Genomic DNA, 19,242 nt, shown 5'->3' on the forward strand with positions numbered 1-19,242 from the left:
GAGGGATTCATTGTTGGATTGGAGAAGTCATTCTGAACGTGACTTCAGTATCATCTATATTCTCCCCCCCCCCTCCACATTTTCCTGGGGAGGATAACTTTTTAACCTCTATTAAAAGTTAGGTGTCAAGAGCAGGTGACTAAGAACATCCAATGGCAAGTTCTGTAGATGAGAATAGGGCTGCAAGAAACAATTATTTTGATTGTCGACTAATCTAACGATTATTAGAATGATTATGACTTATCGTCGAGAGACATTCACCCATGTCATTCACCATTTAATTAACTGTATTAACAAGTAACTGACTGATGCAGCATTCTGCCGAACATCTCCTTTTGTATGTCATATGAATATGAAACAAAACAAGGTTGAGTGATAATTTTTGGATAAACTATATAAAAAAAATTTTTTTTTATCTTTCATACCTTGATGTTTAGATAATCAAAACTGTTCCGACTCCAATGCTAGAGCGTTTTAATCTAGGCAAACCAAACTATCACTTTACTGCTATAATGTTAGTTTTTTTGTTAGTTTTTTCTTCTTATTTGCATTCAATAATAAAAATATGAAACACTAGGTGCGTTCCAGTTGACAATCATGAAAATGGTTGTGCTCCACTGTCTAACCGCTATATGTGGATATGTTGCTATGGTGTTAGTAGGCCTATGCATGAAATACAAGAGGACACATACAACAAGCACGTTTTTATCTGGTGTTGCTAACAACGGCTATCCTGGCTAGTTGTATGTGTTCTCTTGTGCCGGGAAGTTTCCGCTTTAAATGCTCCAACATGCACGTTGTGCTCTCATAAAATACATATTCCACCCTGCATGTATGCATAGCAAAGCTCTGCTAGTTTGGCTTGATTTGCACCCTGACATTCTCATAAGCACCATGTTGTGTCGTCTTGTATTGGATTGCATACGGGAGGGTAATGTTACAGCGCCGCACGGATCAAATTGTGTTATTGCAGGCCCTTAAAATAGGTCATATGAGATCAAACGACTAGTCGACAACATAAATATCTTGTCGACATTGTTGATAATGTCGAAAAATTGTTTTAGCCCTAGATGAGAACGAGTGAGAGAGCAAAATGAGAAAGAGCAGAATGACAAAAGGTTGCACTGGCACACACACACCCTGTCTGCATCCTTGGGTTTCTTCACATCTTGGTAGACACCAAGGTGGGAATTCCTGCTGCTTGCATAAAAAAACACAAAAACAAGATTTATAAATATTTTACACACTTCGCAGGAAAAGATTTAAAAAGCATGCCCACAAACATCCCAATTCTAATCAGTGTGTGTTCCCAAAAGATAGACCCTTAACCATCTTAACTGGAATATCTGTGGTCATTATGTGCTAGTGAGCCATAGATTGAGGATTACTTGGCTGGCCCTACTTGAGCCAACAGCAGTCCAACAAGCTTCTGATGTGACGAGGCTCACATGTTACCTAGTGTTATCCATGTTTGTTCCTTTGGTTTGCCGTTGCTTCAGACCGGACCTGTCCCCATCCAGCCATGAAGTGTCGCCCCACGCTCATTACACTCAAATCAGCAGAGAAAAATATAGCATATAAAATTCTGTCTTCCAGGGAGTGGGGGCAGAGTAGCAGAACTATGGGTCAGAGGTCATACTTGTGTTTGTGGCTGTTTGAATAAAGCCGTTAGCTTTGCCGTTAGCTTTGTTCCACCAGACCTCCGACATCCGGTGGCGCAACACAATGAGCCATGTTCACATCCTTGTTCTGACACGCAGCCGCCAGCGGTATGGAAGATTCTGTATGCCGTCCTGGCAGCTTCAGGCGTCTCCACTCTGTTTACAGCAGTTCCAAGCAGCACTGCCTCAAGGGGGGCCCCCTTTGTTCCAGTATCCCAATCCCCCCTGGACCTGTTTAACGGGTTCTTTTCATTATTGGTGTGTTGTTGAATGTATGCCTGGAGGGAGAAGACATGACAGGAGTGTAGATAATGTACACCTGTAGGAACTCATCTCTGAATGAAAACAGGTAGAACAAAGGCTTTGAATGTCATTCTTTCTTCAGTCTGAACACTTACATCAGCCCAGTATGCTGCTTGGTTTCTTATGTAACTGCATGTCAAGGTAGTGGGTGCATAGGTGGGGTGGAAGGTATAAGGGGAGTTCTGTCGTGTGCAAGTAACATTAGGAACATTTGCCCCAGAAGCAAGATACTTTTTTGTGACTGTTGAAGACAGATTTCAACTCTTCTTGTGTAGTAATCCCCTCAGAATGAAACATCACTGTTACCATTTTTACTAGACAGCTATTGTGGTGTACCTGGCTTCCTGTTTCACTAATCAGATAATCAGTGTCACTTGGAACATATGACCTTGCACTTCACAGGACACCATCTTATCCCATTGAGCTATTCTGTGAGCTGGGAAATGCTACATTCAGTTACAGTAACAACTTCAGAGTTTAAAAAGGACTTCTGAGTGATGCCATCTTAAAGCCCACTGGATTAGAAAAATAATCAGTCTAAAGGACATTTGCATGATTGACACATAGACATTGAAGCAATGTGGACATTTACATAAATACGTCTGATTCAGCCATATTGTATTGTATTCATTTCTGCAAAATAACATTTTGAAATACATGTATCCTACACATCTATAACGAATTTCAAATCAATTGGATCTATCTCATGAGGAAAAGAGTTTTGAAGGTTGTCCCAAATTTGGACAGTACAATAACTTTTTTGTTCCCCATGTTGGCATGTATACAAATTTTCTGGCATTTTCTAGTAATGGGGCGCAGGGGAAATCACGTAGACTTTGGGCGTGGCTTATAGTGCCACCTATGAGTGCACGTGGGCCATTAGCGGTCTGGGAGTAGGGTGGAACCTGTTGTATCATTAGGCCAAATTTGAAAAAATGTGGCCATTGACTTTTTGAGCCAAATAAGCCATTTCATGGAAAATAATAATAATAAAAGAATACCATCAAAAACAATAGGTTTCCTCCTACCGGAGGCACCCTAAATACTGCCGACCATTGATGACGCATCCTTGATTACAGTAATTCCACTCATAACAAGTGGAAATGTGTTCAAGTTTACTAGATTGCACCAAGAATCCTGAACAGAACCGGTTACAGTACCAGAGCAAATTTGATAGCAAAGCGGTAAGGGACAGATAACAGCTTTCAGCACTTCCTTCTTCATACATCTCCTCACGACTCCAGGGGAGCTGTTCTGGTTTGGAGTAGAGGTTTAATTGTATCCAGGCGCTTGTACAAGCGTTCAAAGTAAAAACCAGCCTCCCTGCCTGGGGATGTGTTCTGGGTTTCATACAGGGCTTGCTGATGTGACCTGTCAGAGTTGCCCGTCATCAACGCAGTGCCGACCACCTCTGGGTAGAGTGCGGTGTGTTGAGTCCTTACACCACCCTCTGGAGTGTGCAGTCATTCACACCTTTCCACTGCTCCGTGTAGACTAAAGTTCCATCCCCCTCTTCTATCCAAAATAACGGACTGCTGTAGGAAATGTGTTAAAATTCCCCACTAGCCCGGAGCAGTACACCCATGGATCAAGGTTTCACTGTAAGATACAGCGGGCTAGTGGAGAAGAGTAGATTACAAACTAGCCTCTGAAAGGCAGAGAGAGAGAAAGAGGGGGTGGTGAATAGAGAGAAGGAGAAACTGTAAGAAATAGGGTGGGTGAAGGGGGAAGGAGGGGGAAGGCAAAGAGAGACAGCTCAAAAGACAGGCAGAGTGAGGGAAATGGAAAGGGATAGAGAAGAAAAGATCAGGGCAGAAAATCAGAGACCCTCAAAGTCCAAATGATCAGATCTCAGTCTGAAGCCTCTTTGATCCTTTCCTCAGATCGAGGCCCCTAGCTGCTCACAAAGAACTGCCTGTCTCTGCATTCTCAGTTTAACGCCACAGCGCTTCTTTGCTGGTCTACTCATCAGGTCCACACGGACAGAGAAGGGCAAGCAAACAGAACCTCCTGGACCAATGGCACAGGGCTCTTTAATAGAACCTGCCAAACCACCCCACCTTTCAATTGGATTGGGGGTGGGGGGTAGGGGAGGAATGGCGGCTTTAGATTAGTGAGCACCAGGACTTTTGCAGAGCCAGCGATTGATGTTGGCTGTGAGTGTACAGCTGGATTGTGTTCACTTCCTATGCTTACACTGGCGTGAACCCGTTTTTCACCTTGAGATACATACACCCACGGCGCCATGAAGACTCAGATGTGGATGTGAGTCTTTACGCTGCAAAGCTGAACAATTTTTTTTGTCAGGAGTCTTTTAATCTTTGTGTGAATCTAGGTGCAACTCTATAAGGAGTCCCACAGTTATACACTTGTTAACATATTCACATACACATACAATACAGAGTAATATATCTACCTAGAGAGAGGATAACACACTGTGTGTGTGTGTGGGTGTGTGTGTGTTTGACGTGATTATCCCGATAATTGTGCACTATATGAAGTTGATATTAACCAGGTGTATTGCTCAGGATCCAGGGAATGTGAGCAGTTGTTTGAATGAGCGGTTCCTGTCCGCAATAAATAAATATACATATATAAACGTGTTCGCTGCTATGTTGAGCTGTACAAAGCAATGGAGCCATGGATCTCATGAACCACCGATGGGCACTGTACTATTGTGCACCACTGACACACTATAGGGGCGGTCTCACCAAGGAAAATTATTGCTCCTCATCCTTTGAAATGGAAGAGGATGGGCAATCGCTTCGATTGCCATTTAAAAAAAATCGCACCGAGGTCAGTCAGGATGAACTTTGACCTGCAAGATGGCTTGACTCACCGATGCTGAACCAATTGGAATAGAGAACAATAGATCAGACTGATATTTTCAGGCTATACATGTTTAAGTTGTTTGTTAAACTCCAATTAAAGGGGAAGAACTGTAAAACTAGAGAGGTGCTGCATCATTATCAGTCGTTATCTATCTGTCATGAAACAGGTAAAATCCTCTACAATACGAGTAAATCGCTCGCATATCCGACCAAATTTCACGCTAGGCGACAAAATGTTTTCTTTAATTAGCCAATGGATAGTAAATTGTTTGATTTCACACGCCTGTGACTGAGTTAGAGGCAAATAATACGTTTAGCGCAGATTTCAATGATGCACCATCGCTTGACTGCGAGTTAGCATGATATGACAACAGACGTACGATTAGTTATTTCGCTGCTGCTCAACAACGAAAACGGAGATTGTCAAAGTAACGGAAAGTTGCTAGATTTGTCGATCGTCACTATAAGATTTTTTGTCGCTAGGGAAGGTAAAACACTACACTGCCTCTGTCACTTTCTCTCACAAAAAGATCGACTTGCTTTTTACGGCACACGCACAAAGAGATGGATGCAAAAAAGGTACAATTCCAGTCTGCACAGAAAACGCGTAATTTTTTTGGTTATCAAGACAATTTAAGATTACTGTTCCTTGTTCAGATTATTCTTGCTCTGCTAATCAGCTCTGCCAACTGCGAAAGAGCTTTCAGTGCCCAAAAGAGAATAAAATCAGATGTCCGCAGCAGTCTCAGGCCACGTTTACACACAGCCGGGTATTTACAGAAACAAATATTTCCATTTTAAAAAATAACGTTGTACACACAAGATCGTTTAAAAAAAAAATTCTGTTTACATGAACCCGCATAAATACGCCCCCGAGCGCCATCATAACTATGCCAAACCTGTAGGCAGCAGTGTAACGAGAAGGATAAAGCCATGCAAACCAATCAGAATTCTAAAAATGTTCGCCTCTGCTCGTCGATATAAAAATCAGTTGTGTTTGTAAATACAAACAGGCCAAAAAGGTTTGCATTAACGCATAAAGCGCTACCGTAACAGCATCCATAATCAGTAAGCAAACTAACTGTAAACAGGACGCTCACATGACACAATGCATTTTTAGTCGCATACTGTGACGTTTGAGAACCTAAAACTCTGTTTAACATAGTGCACACGCAAACACAAAAACTGAGTTTTCAGAAATCTCCACTTTGGCCGGAGTTTTTAGAAATGATCGTTTTCCGTGATAAAACCTCAGTTTTCGTATAAATGAAAGGCCAAACTGCAGGAAAATATATGCGTTTTTCCTCCGTGTAAACAGGGCCTCAGATCCTCACGCCTTTCAGACCTGATCTTCATTTCAACAGAAGGCCCAGAGCTTCAGCAGAAAGATCCATCAGCTGTGGAAAGGTGGCTGAAGTCAAGTGGCAAGAGGAAGCCATTTGCAACAAAAATGGTAGATTAAATCCTTATGCAACATAAAGAATAATTCGGACAGATAATGTACTTTTTTTCAGTTGCATTGTTCATGCATTTCATGTAAAAAGTCTGGCAAGTAAAATAAAAAAATGTACTAGCCAATGGCAACTCAAGCTTCATTGTGTCCGTAGAGGGTTGAGGTATAGGGGTATAGACTAAATAGTGTTTGAAGTAAGTGGTATTGTTTTGAAATTGTAGAATGCTAGCCAGGTCTAGCAATTCACCCACACTGTGAGGAAACCCAGGGAGTCAGGTGGCGTAATTTTTTTGGTTATCAAGACAATTTAAGATTACTGTTCCTTGTTCAGATTATTCTTGCTCTGCTAATCAGCTCTGCCAACTGCGAAAGAGCTTTCAGTGCCCAAAAGAGAATAAAATCAGATGTCCGCAGCAGTCTCAGGCCACGTTTACACACAGCCGGGTATTTACAGAAACAAATATTTCCATTTTAAAAAATAACGTTGTACACACAAGATCGTTTAAAAAAAAAATTCTGTTTACATGAACCCGCATAAATACGCCCCCGAGCGCCATCATAACTATGCCAAACCTGTAGGCAGCAGTGTAACGAGAAGGATAAAGCCATGCAAACCAATCAGAATTCTAAAAATGTTCGCCTCTGCTCGTCGATATAAAAATCAGTTGTGTTTGTAAATACAAACAGGCCAAAAAGGTTTGCATTAACGCATAAAGCGCTACCGTAACAGCATCCATAATCAGTAAGCAAACTAACTGTAAACAGGACGCTCACATGACACAATGCATTTTTAGTCGCATACTGTGACGTTTGAGAACCTAAAACTCTGTTTAACATAGTGCACACGCAAACACAAAAACTGAGTTTTCAGAAATCTCCACTTTGGCCGGAGTTTTTAGAAATGATCGTTTTCCGTGATAAAACCTCAGTTTTCGTATAAATGAAAGGCCAAACTGCAGGAAAATATATGCGTTTTTCCTCCGTGTAAACGGGGCCTCAGATCCTCACGCCTTTCAGACCTGATCTTCATTTCAACAGAAGGCCCAGAGCTTCAGCAGAAAGATCCATCAGCTGTGGAAAGGTGGCTGAAGTCAAGTGGCAAGAGGAAGCCATTTGCAACAAAAATGGTAGATTAAATCCTTATGCAACATAAAGAATAATTCGGACAGATAATGTACTTTTTTTCAGTTGCATTGTTCATGCATTTCATGTAAAAAGTCTGGCAAGTAAAATAAAAAAATGTACTAGCCAATGGCAACTCAAGCTTCATTGTGTCCGTAGAGGGTTGAGGTATAGGGGTATAGACTAAATAGTGTTTGAAGTAAGTGGTATTGTTTTGAAATTGTAGAATGCTAGCCAGGTCTAGCAATTCACCCACACTGTGAGGAAACCCAGGGAGTCAGGTGGCTGAGCGGTGAGGGAAGCGGGCTAGTAATCTGAAGGTCGCCAGTTAGATTCCCGGCCGTGCCAAATGACGTTGTGTCCTTGGGCAAGGCACTTCACCCTACTTGCCTCGGGGGAATGTCCCTGTACTTACTGTAAGTCGCTCTGGATAAGAGCGTCTGCTAAAATGACTAAATGTAAATGTAAACCCGAGCAACTAAATGTTCACTGTTCAGCTTCCGGCCCCTGCCTATTTCACCACAGTAAGCAAATACATTTTGCACCGCTAATTTAGGTGAGACCACCCCTTTAAGTCGAGCTGAAATGAAACATTTAATTTTAACCCTTTTATATCCCTGGTCTTAATGTACTCCTATTTAACAAATATGCAAAAAATAATAAGTGTTCTCTAAAACTAATTATGACGGGTGCTTACATAAGCATGTATCAATCCATTTAAAACTTTTAGCGGCACAGACCAAACATTCTTTAGTCCTTCTCTAGCTTGTATGATATTTCTGTGTCTTTGGATGTTCGCCACGGTCAAATAAAATGTGTTCCAATGTTATGTACTGCCTATCTATCCTGTTTCTCTCAAAGTTTTTGTCACAAAAAGGAAGTTAGAAACTCCTGAAATGCAGTTTCAGCTCTATTTGAAGCAATGGAGCCATGGATCTCACAAACTGCACGAGGCCCGCGTCTTGGATTATTTTGAAATGTACAGCAGCTCGTCTGGTGTGAACTGCACCATTAACTAGAGTGGCCGCAATCAGCTCCAACAGGTGTGTCGCAGCCGTAACATGCCACAGACGCGTCCGGGGGTAGCAGCACTCGTGTTAGGTTCGCTAGCTTGCTCTGTTAACCTCACTGCAAATCAAAAATTCTCTCAGATTACATCAGATTGAAGCTTTAAACTGCTAAAATGTTTAAAAAAATGAAACTTTTCTTTGTCCCCCCAAAATGTCTCATTGCCCCCACTACTGAAGTTGGCTAGAACTGGGCCTGCTTGGAAGTGAAATATTTATTGTTTGGCTTAGCTCATGTTTTATGCGCATTCTTACAGAAAACCCTGCCTACCTTATGTCTTTACATACATGCAAAACAAACATTTAATGTCCAGGCACACACACAGACCTATCTCAAAATATCAGCGGATTGATAGGCGCACCTTTGGTGGACAGTTTAGGGACTTCAATACATTCTAACTCACGCTAGATTTTTGTTATTTAGTTAATTTGTGCTGTTTTATCTATTTCACCCCTAAAAATTGAGAGACTTGGAGGCTGTATTCTAATGTTCTTCATCACTGTGGTTCACTAGTCTGTGTTCTATCCTTCAATTCCTCCATCCAAAAGAAAACCCATCCCTGAAAAAAAGCTTCTTCTCCCTCTTTTCTCCCCCTCTCATTTTATTCTCCCACAGCTGCTGGAGTCCACAGACGTCAAGGAGGATGCTGTTCTCTGCTGTTCCATGGAGGTACATAATGTAACCGATGTCCACTATTACTACCTTCTACAACTTACCCATGCACACTACACATTACTCATCATTCACATTGAGTGGTTTCCCCTCTGAGACACGCTTTAGTCACTGCTTGTGGTGCGGATGAGGGGATGGTGGGTGCAAGTTTTCCATGCGGCATTTGGGCCATGATGGTACCCATGATGGATGGCAGGAAAGCTGCTCCTCTTTGGCCTTCAGACTGATCAATAATAGAGAAGAACATTTGAGGTTGTGTAAAAGAGATCAGTTGAGGGAGAGGACAGGAAAGAAATAGAGACATAGGGAGGAGAGAGATAGGACAGGGGAGTTTCACTCTGGCAAATTGCGCATGCACACACCACCAATCTGTCATACTCACATCTGTCTATCTCTTTCCTTTCTATGTCTTTTTTGCCTTTTTTATTGCTGTTTCTTTTCTCCTTTCTTCCCTGCCTCTTTCGTGCTGTATCTCTCTGACACACACTCATACACACACACACTGCCAGGTCCATTGCCAGAGGGACGGTGCCTCTGCTCTCTGTATCCACAGTGACAGGTCACCAGACAGGACAAGCAGATGCACTGCCCTGCTTAATTTGAGAATGCAGTCCCACACACACACAGTCACATCCCCTGACAACCCACAAGAGCCAGACTTCTCTATTGCCATTCTCCATTTTACTTATCTAACCTGTCTGTGTACTGTAGCTGTTGAATGGTTGCTATATACACTAAGCTAGGCTCCAGCTAAAATGTATAATTTTGATTCAGATTGTAGTAAAGCGTGTAGTAAAGAATATGAAAGGCAGGCAGGCATACTACCAGATAGGCAGGCAGATCATTGAAGGCTCCAGTGAGAATGCCCTGGGACTGAAGAATGAGACAGTCATCTGTTGGGGTTAACCCCCCTTCCCACTTCTCCCCCACTGCTTTATGTTCACTGTCACCTCTCCTTGTCTGTCTCTCTCCTCCCTCTACTACTCCCACTTTGTCATGCTCCCTCCTCCTCCCCATCATGCTATTCTTCCTCCGCCTCATCTGCTCCTCCCACTACCCTTCTACTTCTTTCCCACTACCCCTTCTACTCTTCCTCCTCCTTCCGCTCCAACTTCTCTCCTCCGCTGTAGCTGCATAGTACAGGGCACCTCCTAGAGGAGCAGCTGCCAGAGATGATGACGGAGCTGCTGGCCACAGCCAGGGACAAGATGCTGTGCCCTTCGGAGTCCCAGCTCACTCGCTCCCTCCTCATGGAGGTCATCGAGCTGCACGCCCACCACTGGAGCCCCCTGGAGGCCCTTACAACTCAATACTACAACAGGACCATCCAGAAGCTCACCACCACTGCCTAAGGCCTCTCAGCCTCGGTTTCCAGCCCTTTCCAAGTCCACAGACTCAATCCGTGTAACAGCCCCTGACCACTACTATATCAATGCCACCATCTCATGGTTTACCACAACAACCAAGGGCCGAGATCCAGCTTATACTCCATACACTCTAACCCTCAAGCCCTAGATCCTCAGAGAACTGTGCTGGTTTGACACAGACATGAGACCCATGCATAGTCATGAAAAACACGTAAAGACATCAATACAACACTAGAGACTGTGGTCATTAAGAAACAAAGAGGGTGAGAACAACGGCAAGGTCACGACAGGGAGAGGAGGGGTGAGGGGCTTGCCCTGTCTCTGGGGAAAAGAGAAGTGAGGTGGGGGGTGAAGAAGAGGGGGGGGTCTCATTCTCTCTTGTGTTTGTGTGCCAACCTCTCACCCCTCTTTCTGTCCCCCCCCCCCCCCCCTGTCCATCTTTTTGGGGGGGGGCCTGTATGGGTGGGGGAGTAGGAACAGGGACCAGGTCATGAGGACAGGCTGCAAGGCTGGGCCTCAGGGCTCCAGCATGGCCTGCCTTTGTCCCCTCTGTAGGAGGTTCCTTTGTTGGGCTCAAACAACAGGCCTTCTGGGCTGTACTGGCTGGCTTTAGATCTGGCTGGCAGATGGCTGTCGGAGCCTTGGTGGGCGACACACTCCCGCGTCCACTAGCCACAGACGATGGGAGGGCGGAACACACCCACCTCTAGTCTCAGCCCAGACACCCAAGCCAGACCAATCCAGACTAGGCCACCAACAGAGGGGGTTGTGGGCCTCCAGAGTTAGTGGTGGGATGGGATGGGGTCATCAAAACTGATACAACTGTGCAAAGCTTCTTTTGTTGTCATTGTTTTTTGGAGGGGTTTAATTTCCTCTATCAAGCAGTGTTTTCCATGCTATCTTGGTATTGATACATTATCACCTTTTTTGTATACATTATTATTAATAATAATATTATTTGAAATTGTGTGTGTGAATGTGTGAATGAAATATTTTAGGCTAGATGTATTGCACAGGTTTGATTTGTTTTGCACTGTTTTGAGGCAAATTGCTTTCAAAGTCATAAAAACTCAAATGGAATTTGGGACAGTGGTATGGAAAGATCAATAGTCAGAGGTGAGTATTGTTTTGCTTTAAAGAAATGGTTGAACATTGTAGATTGAAGATATCTGTAAAATAGTAGTGGCCTTGTCAACTAAATTCTCAAAAATCATGTCTTTGTTTTAAAATGGTGTAGGAGGGCTTGCTGACTTTTTTACAATTATTATTTTGTATTACATTTTCTTGCAGTAAATTGCAGCTTTCACATAAAAATACATAAAAAACAAGCATGACACACAAACAAACTATTTCTGTAATGTTCCGTCATTTTTGCGGAAGCATTTTATGCTTTGGAAGAAAACATGAATTAACCTGTGTATTTACAAATGAGGATGAAGAAAAAACAAATATTTTACGATATTACTTAGGTAGTACTACATCATCAGTACTCTTATCTGCAGATGTGTGTATTATGATATAGACATACCAAGCCTATCATTATCTTTTAATGGACTTAATGTAATCCAGTATTACATTATAAGCAAGTATTTTAAGACAATGGAGCGTGCTCAAGGAAGGGCATTGTGCAAAGCTAAAATGATAGCAAATTATTTGCTGAATAGGTAGGTTGGTTTGTGGTTGTAAGAGTCCCCACGCATTCTTAAGGTTACAGCTCATTTTGCTTGGGGCTAGTCAGTCATGCAAAACAGACACAACCCTCATTTACCATTGAACCACTGGGCAGTTTTAGATTTGTCTTGTCTTGCATCAAGAATACAAAGTCCTTCAGGTGAGAACACTCCAGGGACTTGAGGGCTGTCCAACGAGTCGTGCGGATTCACCGCCAAGCTCAGTCGTCCAAGTGTACGCCCGCCCGAGAGGTGATTTTATTTATTTATTTTGTTTTTATTTCATTTCTGTAATTTCATTATTTTTTTATTTTAGGTTTATATTTCAATGTATTTAGTTTTAATCTTTGATGGGTTTTTAAAAGTGACTGAACTATTGTAATACCTACAGCTTGCATGGTTTAGGGTGTAAGTGTGGTATTACTTTAGTTTTAGATTATAAAGACGCTATTGGTCAATTCCATTATGCAAAGGAGCAAATTCATTGCAAAGAGGGTTGGCCCCTCATCTCTGACACTGAGGTGTCTTGAGTGTCCTTTGACCCTATCGCGGTCATGTGACGCAACCGACTATTGAATGCAGTGCACCTTCCTTTGCATCTCATTGACATTAAAATGAGGCTCCAGCCTGAGTACAGATGAGCTATACATTTGTGAAAGTAGTCATCAATGAGTTTTCTTTTTTTTTAAGCAGTTGAAAAATAAACTAACTGAAAAAGTTATTTTTTGTATTTTCCCTTTTGTTGTCATGTTCAATGTTACAATGTTTTCACTTAAGGACAGTTATAGTTTTTGGCCAGCATTTGGCCATCATGATCATGATGATCAAGGAGTACAGGTCTTCCTCCAGCCAAAAAAATTACAGTATTCATGTATTAAGCCCTTGCACTGAACCTCTAAAGGCTAACTTTAAACAAACACAGACATTGTTGTGTTGCAAAAGCCAAAGCAATGCTGTGTAATTCATGTTGTTTTGTTTGAGAGAAAGACAGACATAATGCAGGCCTTGGCCAGTGTGTTAGGCCTTGACCCAAGCCTGGGGCTTGCCTGTGGCACTCAGCCCCAAAGAGGACCACAGAGCAGGGGTGTACTTCTTGCGGGGCACTGTGTCTGAGCTTGCCCCTGGTACCTATAGGACGTGGTTCAGCATCCGTCAAAATCAATCAGAATAAAAAAATTGGTCTGTGTATGTGTTGGACAGGGAGGGAGATGCATAGTCAACAGAAGTTCAAGGAGAGGGATTAAAATTGCTGTGTGGAATAGAAGCCTCAGCTCTAGTCTGCTCTCTTGATTTATTTCAAATATCTCAACAAAGATGTGTTTATGTAAATGAAATGTCTTCACATCTGCTCCTGGATGTGCCCAAAAGGAGGCTAACCATCATAACAAGTCAACATTTTTAGCAGTATCTGCATTTCACATAAGTACGCTAGTCTACACTATGATTATCCTGTGTTTTATAAAGTTGAATAATGGATTTTGGTGTTTTAAAAACCCATCGACACTGTATGACTATGTTTAGCCTGTGTTCTGCTCCTCTCTCCCACCAACCGTCTCTGGAGGAGGGGATCCCTCTCTGAATTGCTCCTCCCAAGGTTTCTTCCATTTTTTTTCTCCTGTTGAGTTTTTTGGGAGTTTTTCCTTGTCTTCCTTGAGGGTTTAGGTTGGTTGAGGGGCAGTTCTATGGGCATATGTGAAGCCCTCTGTGACATGCTTGCGTGTAAAAAGGGCTATACAAATAAATTTGATTTGATTTGATTTTTATGATACAATTATTGATCTATGGAGTACACCTATTGAGATCAATACAGCAAGTGTTCTTACTTACTGTCATATTGCTAACGGTCAGCAATCATTATTATTTTTCTTTTCAAGATATAGTTGTTGCCATTTATTATGCTTAATTGGATTAGTTTGTGAGTGAAGTGTGACAGGAAAGGCAGGGAGGGAAAGACGTGCAGAAAAGGGCCAAGGTCGGACTCGAACCCAAGTCGCTCCTTAACCTACGTGGAACATACTCTTATCAGGTGAGCCAACGGGGTGCCCCCTATTACTCAGTTTTGATTATCAAAAGACACACAGATGACATGCTTGCGCTAATGCATACTGCTTCCATACACTTCTCAATCTCAGAGTAGAACAATTAAAGATCCTGTAAAGTAAATTCCATGTACATTATATACGTGTGAAATGAGATCCTGAAAGCATGTGCAAAGCGCTAAGACTTTGTCACACTGAAATGTGGAGTTAGACCGAAGAACAGTTTCTCTTCCGTTTTCAGATCAGGTTTTAATGGGCGGAGCCAAAAAATGCCCTATCTACGTCATTTCGCGCTATCTACGCCAGATCACTGAATGGCTCCTCCTGCTGTACTGTTATTGTAGCCTACATCAGCTAGCTAGCTTCAGGATGTCTCCCACCACCCACAACTGCATCTTCCCTGGATGCAAGAAATCCAGCTGCGCTGCAACGCCATTTAAGTTCCCTATTGATAATGAAAGGAAAAATAGGTGGATAGATTTTGTGAAGAGCCACGCTCATGGAAAGCTTCGGATAAACTCCAACAGCCGCCTCTGCACTGACCATTTCACAGCGGACAGTTTTAACATGGACCAGAGACAGACGGGGTTCACCAACACACGGCTTCTCTTGCAGCGCGGAGCCGTACCTAGCATCGCCCCCCCCGGCCGTTCATCCTCCGGTCGCACCTGGACCATCCACCGCCGCCAGCAGTTCATCACTCAGTTCTGTGTGCTTGTTATAATTATACTAGATAACTTTTCCAGAGGTATCTCTGCTATGAGTTAGTGCAAACCGCTAAATTGATATTAGGCTACTCGGTGTAGAATGATGGTATTTTGGTGATATGGTAGCTAATGTGTTAGAAGTAGCCTAGTTGGAGAGCTCACTGTCTGCTGTCTCTGGTGTCCATTTTTACTGTTACAGCTCAGGGGAACATTTCATTTATATGCATCTGTATGTTTCAGTCATTGAACAAATACATTCTAATTCTATACGGTTTTGTTCGGCTTGACATAGCGTCCATTATCTGGGTCGGAGGTAGTCACTAGGCAGCGAGGGGCGGAGCTTCAGCTCCTTCAGGCGACACGCCCCCCCCCAGTCTCAAGTAGAGAAGACGGCTGATGTTTTTCACGATTTCAAAGCCTAATTTAACATACTTGTCGGTTTTATTTTTTCATTGGGTGTGCTCAAGCCTTCGGCGAGAGCACAACCTTTGTTCTCTCACATATATATTATTATTGGGTGTGCTTTGCCTTCGGCAAGGGCACAACCTTTGTTCTCTCACATATATTATTATTATTGGGTGTGCTCAAGCCTTCGGCGAGATTTAATTTGCCAGCCACAGTCACTGACGTTACTAACGTCACTACGTCACTAACGTCACGAAAACACGCGTGACTACCTTTGGCAGAACATTCGTTTTGCATCTGTTAACTTGGGGGATAGCTAGGCTAACTATAGCTTTACTGCAAGGCAGCTGCAGAAACGCCACAAGCAAAGAGGCCAGGGTGATAACTATTTACTCATTTTACTTTGTGATATGACACACAATTGTGATGTGTAATGTACAATATAAACTGATATTATTAAGGAAGTACATCTACTTTCGGAAACAGTAGTCTACTATTTCACTGAAGTATTAGCATCATGACATTAGCCTGTGTTGCCCGGGCAACAAATACTACAGTTGTCTATGATGTATCTGTTTTCAATCGTTTAAATAAACATTCCTCACATATAGATTTTCGTTGTAGGATTTATTCTGACATTAGTAAACGATTTGTTGGTGAAATTTCCATTACCTGTGGTTTCAAACCAGTGTAGCTCACTGCAACGCTGTAGCTTACGCGAGACAAACTACAAAAACATCTACAGTACACAGCTGTTTAGGAAGTCAAACGGCGACAGAACATGTTCGGCACTCCCCTTACTTAAATCAAAAGTCTATCTAACTACTAACCTGAACTTCATTGCCACAGCCTAAACGTTGTCAATCTGTTCATGAAAATAATTAATTTCAGCCTAAACCGTACAACGGAACGTTAAATCCAATTCAACCAACGCAATCGCTACCAAGACGAACACAGCAGTAGTCTACTAGTACTGTACCGTAGTAGTACAATTTACCGGGGCAGCTTCTCCACACAGGGCTATATCGCATTTTGCGTTGTTACTGACAATGATCGCTACCGGTGAGCTTTTTATGAATGAGCGATTTTCCACTAAATAAATGTCAATCTTATTTACGTTTTGGGGGGCATATTTTCAGTTAGCAGATGGTACTGTTTGAATCGCGATTCCATCTTCTATTGCCGGGTAACGTTGTAGAATAATCTTCAAAGGGGGTTCTTTATTAATGAATGAATGCAATGAGTAGGCTAAATGCCTGAAAATATCATGAGAAGGGAAAAACTTAAAATGACGTTTAAGTCATAGAGATTAGGTCAATTTTTACACCGGTCTGCCAAATTTATTCGTTTTGATTCAACGATGAGGCTGCCTCTTGCAGGGGAAATGAGAAGACATCTATTTCATTCTACACTTCACTCGTATTTTCAGTTGTAAATGAGCAGCAAAAAAAATGCTTTTAAATCTATGTAATCTTTATAAATAATAAGTATGCATTTTTATATAAAATATACAGAAATATCAGTTGTAAAAATGTCATTCAAAAACGGACCCCTGTGCAACCGACGCAAGCAAGCACACCCTACAATTTCCCCAGAAATTGTACCCTCTCTAGTTATTGGGTGTGCTCAAGCCTTCGGCGAGAGCACAACCTTTGTTCTCTCACATATATATTATTATTATTGTTATTATTATTTTTATTTCTTTTTGCCCCCCTAAAACTCAGTCAATATTTGGCCTACATAGACAACGTAGGTGTCAAAAGTTTCGTCTTGGTAGTGATTGAGTTGCTTGTATTGGGATTTACGTTCCGTTGCACGGTTTAAGTAGAAATTAAGTTTTTGTGTCGAAAAGTGAAGCTAACGGTGGCTAACTTGCTAACCACAGTCAATGACGCTACTTACATCACGAAAACTCGCGTGACTACCTCTAGCAGAATATTAGTTTAGCAGCTCATTAACTTCTGGGAGATAGCTAGGCTAACTATAGCTTTACTGCAAGGCAGCTGCAGAAACGCCACAAGCAAAGAGACCAGGTGATAACTATTTACTCATTTTACTTTGTGATATGACACACAATTGTGATGTGTAATGTACAATATAAACTGATATTATTAAGGAAGTACATCTACTTTCGGAAACAGTAGTCTACTATTTCACTGAAGTATTAGCATCATGACATTAGCCTGTGTTGCCCGGGCAACAAATACTACAGTTGTCTATGATGTATCTGTTTTCAATCGTTTAAATAAACATTCCTCACATATACATTTTCGTTGTAGGATTTATTCTGACATTAGTAAACGATTTGTTGGTGAAATTTCCATTACCTGTGGTTTCAAACCAGTGTAGCTCACTGCAACGCTGTAGCTTATGCGAGATACACTACAAAAACATCTACAGTACACAGCTGTTTAGGAAGTCAAACCGCGACAGAAAATGTTCGGCACTCCCCTTACTTAAATCAAAAGTCTATCTAACTACTAACCTGAACTTCATTGCCACAGCCTAAACGTTGTCAATCTGTTCATGAAAATAATTAATTTCAGCCTAAACCGTACAACGGAACGTTAAATCCAATTCAACCAACGCAATCGCTACCAAGACGAACACAGCAGTAGTCTACTAGTACTGTACCGTAGTAGTACAATTTACCGGGGCAGCTTCTCCACACAGGGCTATATCGCATTTTGCGTTGTTACTGACAATGATCGCTACCGGTGAGCTTTTTATGAATGAGCGATTTTCCACTAAATAAATGTCAATCTTATTTACGTTTTGGGGGGCATATTTTCAGTTAGCAGATGGTACTGTTTGAATCGCGATTCCATCTTCTATTGCCGGGTAACGTTGTAGAATAATCTTCAAAGGGGGTTCTTTATTAATGAATGAATGCAATGAGTAGGCTAAATGCCTGAAAATATCATGAGAAGGGAAAAACTTAAAATGACGTTTAAGTCATAGAGATTAGGTCAATTTTTACACCGGTCTGCCAAATTTATTCGTTTTGATTCAACGATGAGGCTGCCTCTTGCAGGGGAAATGAGAAGACATCTATTTCATTCTACACTTCACTCGTATTTTCAGTTGTAAATGAGCAGCAAAAAAAATGCTTTTAAATCTATGTAATCTTTATAAATAATAAGTATGCATTTTTATATAAAATATACAGAAATATCAGTTGTAAAAATGTCATTCAAAAACGGACCCCTGTGCAACCGACGCAAGCAAGCACACCCTACAATTTCCCCAGAAATTGTACCCTCTCTAGTTATTGGGTGTGCTCAAGCCTTCGGCGAGAGCACAACCTTTGTTCTCTCACATATATATTATTATTATTGTTATTATTATTTTTATTTCTTTTTGCCCCCCTAAAACTCAGTCAATATTTGGCCTACATAGACAACGTAGGTGTCAAAAGTTTCGTCTTGGTAGTGATTGAGTTGCTTGTATTGGGATTTACGTTCCGTTACACGGTTTAAGTAGAAATTAAGTTTTTGTGTCGAAAAGTGAAGCTAACGGTGGCTAACTTGCTAACCACAGTCAATGACGCTACTTACATCACGAAAACTCGCGTGACTACCTCTAGCAGAATATTAGTTTAGCAGCTCATTAACTTCTGGGAGATAGCTAGGCTAACTATAGCTTTACTGCAAGGCAGCTGCAGAAACGCCACAAGCAAAGAGACCAGGTGATAACTATTTACTCATTTTACTTTGTGATATGACACACAATTGTGATGTGTAATGTACAATATAAACTGATATTATTAAGGAAGTACATCTACTTTCGGAAACAGTAGTCTACTATTTCACTGAAGTATTAGCATCATGACATTAGCCTGTGTTGCCCGGGCAACAAATACTACAGTTGTCTATGATGTATCTGTTTTCAATCGTTTAAATAAACATTCCTCACATATACATTTTCGTTGTAGGATTTATTCT

The 19,242-nt window shown here is 41.7% G+C and overlaps 1 protein-coding gene across 3 annotated transcripts in view; it reads left to right on the forward strand.

Moving 5' to 3' along the window:
• ctif (CBP80/20-dependent translation initiation factor) overlaps positions 1 to 10,801 on the forward strand; it is a 186,720-nt gene extending 175,919 nt beyond the window's left edge. For 2 of the 3 annotated variants that reach the window (XM_062484690.1, XM_062484691.1), the window contains exons 12-13: positions 9,054 to 9,107; positions 9,620 to 10,383. In XM_062484690.1, the coding sequence (XP_062340674.1) occupies positions 9,054 to 9,107; positions 9,620 to 9,853 (288 nt within the window). In that variant the 3' untranslated portion in view covers positions 9,854 to 10,383. Of the gene's footprint in view, positions 1 to 9,053; positions 9,108 to 9,619 lie in introns of all 3 variants that reach the window. The other variant, XM_062484693.1, reaches the window with a different exon arrangement.
• Positions 10,802 to 19,242: the final 8,441 nt, after the last annotated feature.

The sequence above is a fragment of the Osmerus eperlanus genome, chromosome 18, assembly GCF_963692335.1.
Source record: "Osmerus eperlanus chromosome 18, fOsmEpe2.1, whole genome shotgun sequence".
Lineage (NCBI taxonomy): Eukaryota > Metazoa > Chordata > Actinopteri > Osmeriformes > Osmeridae > Osmerus > Osmerus eperlanus.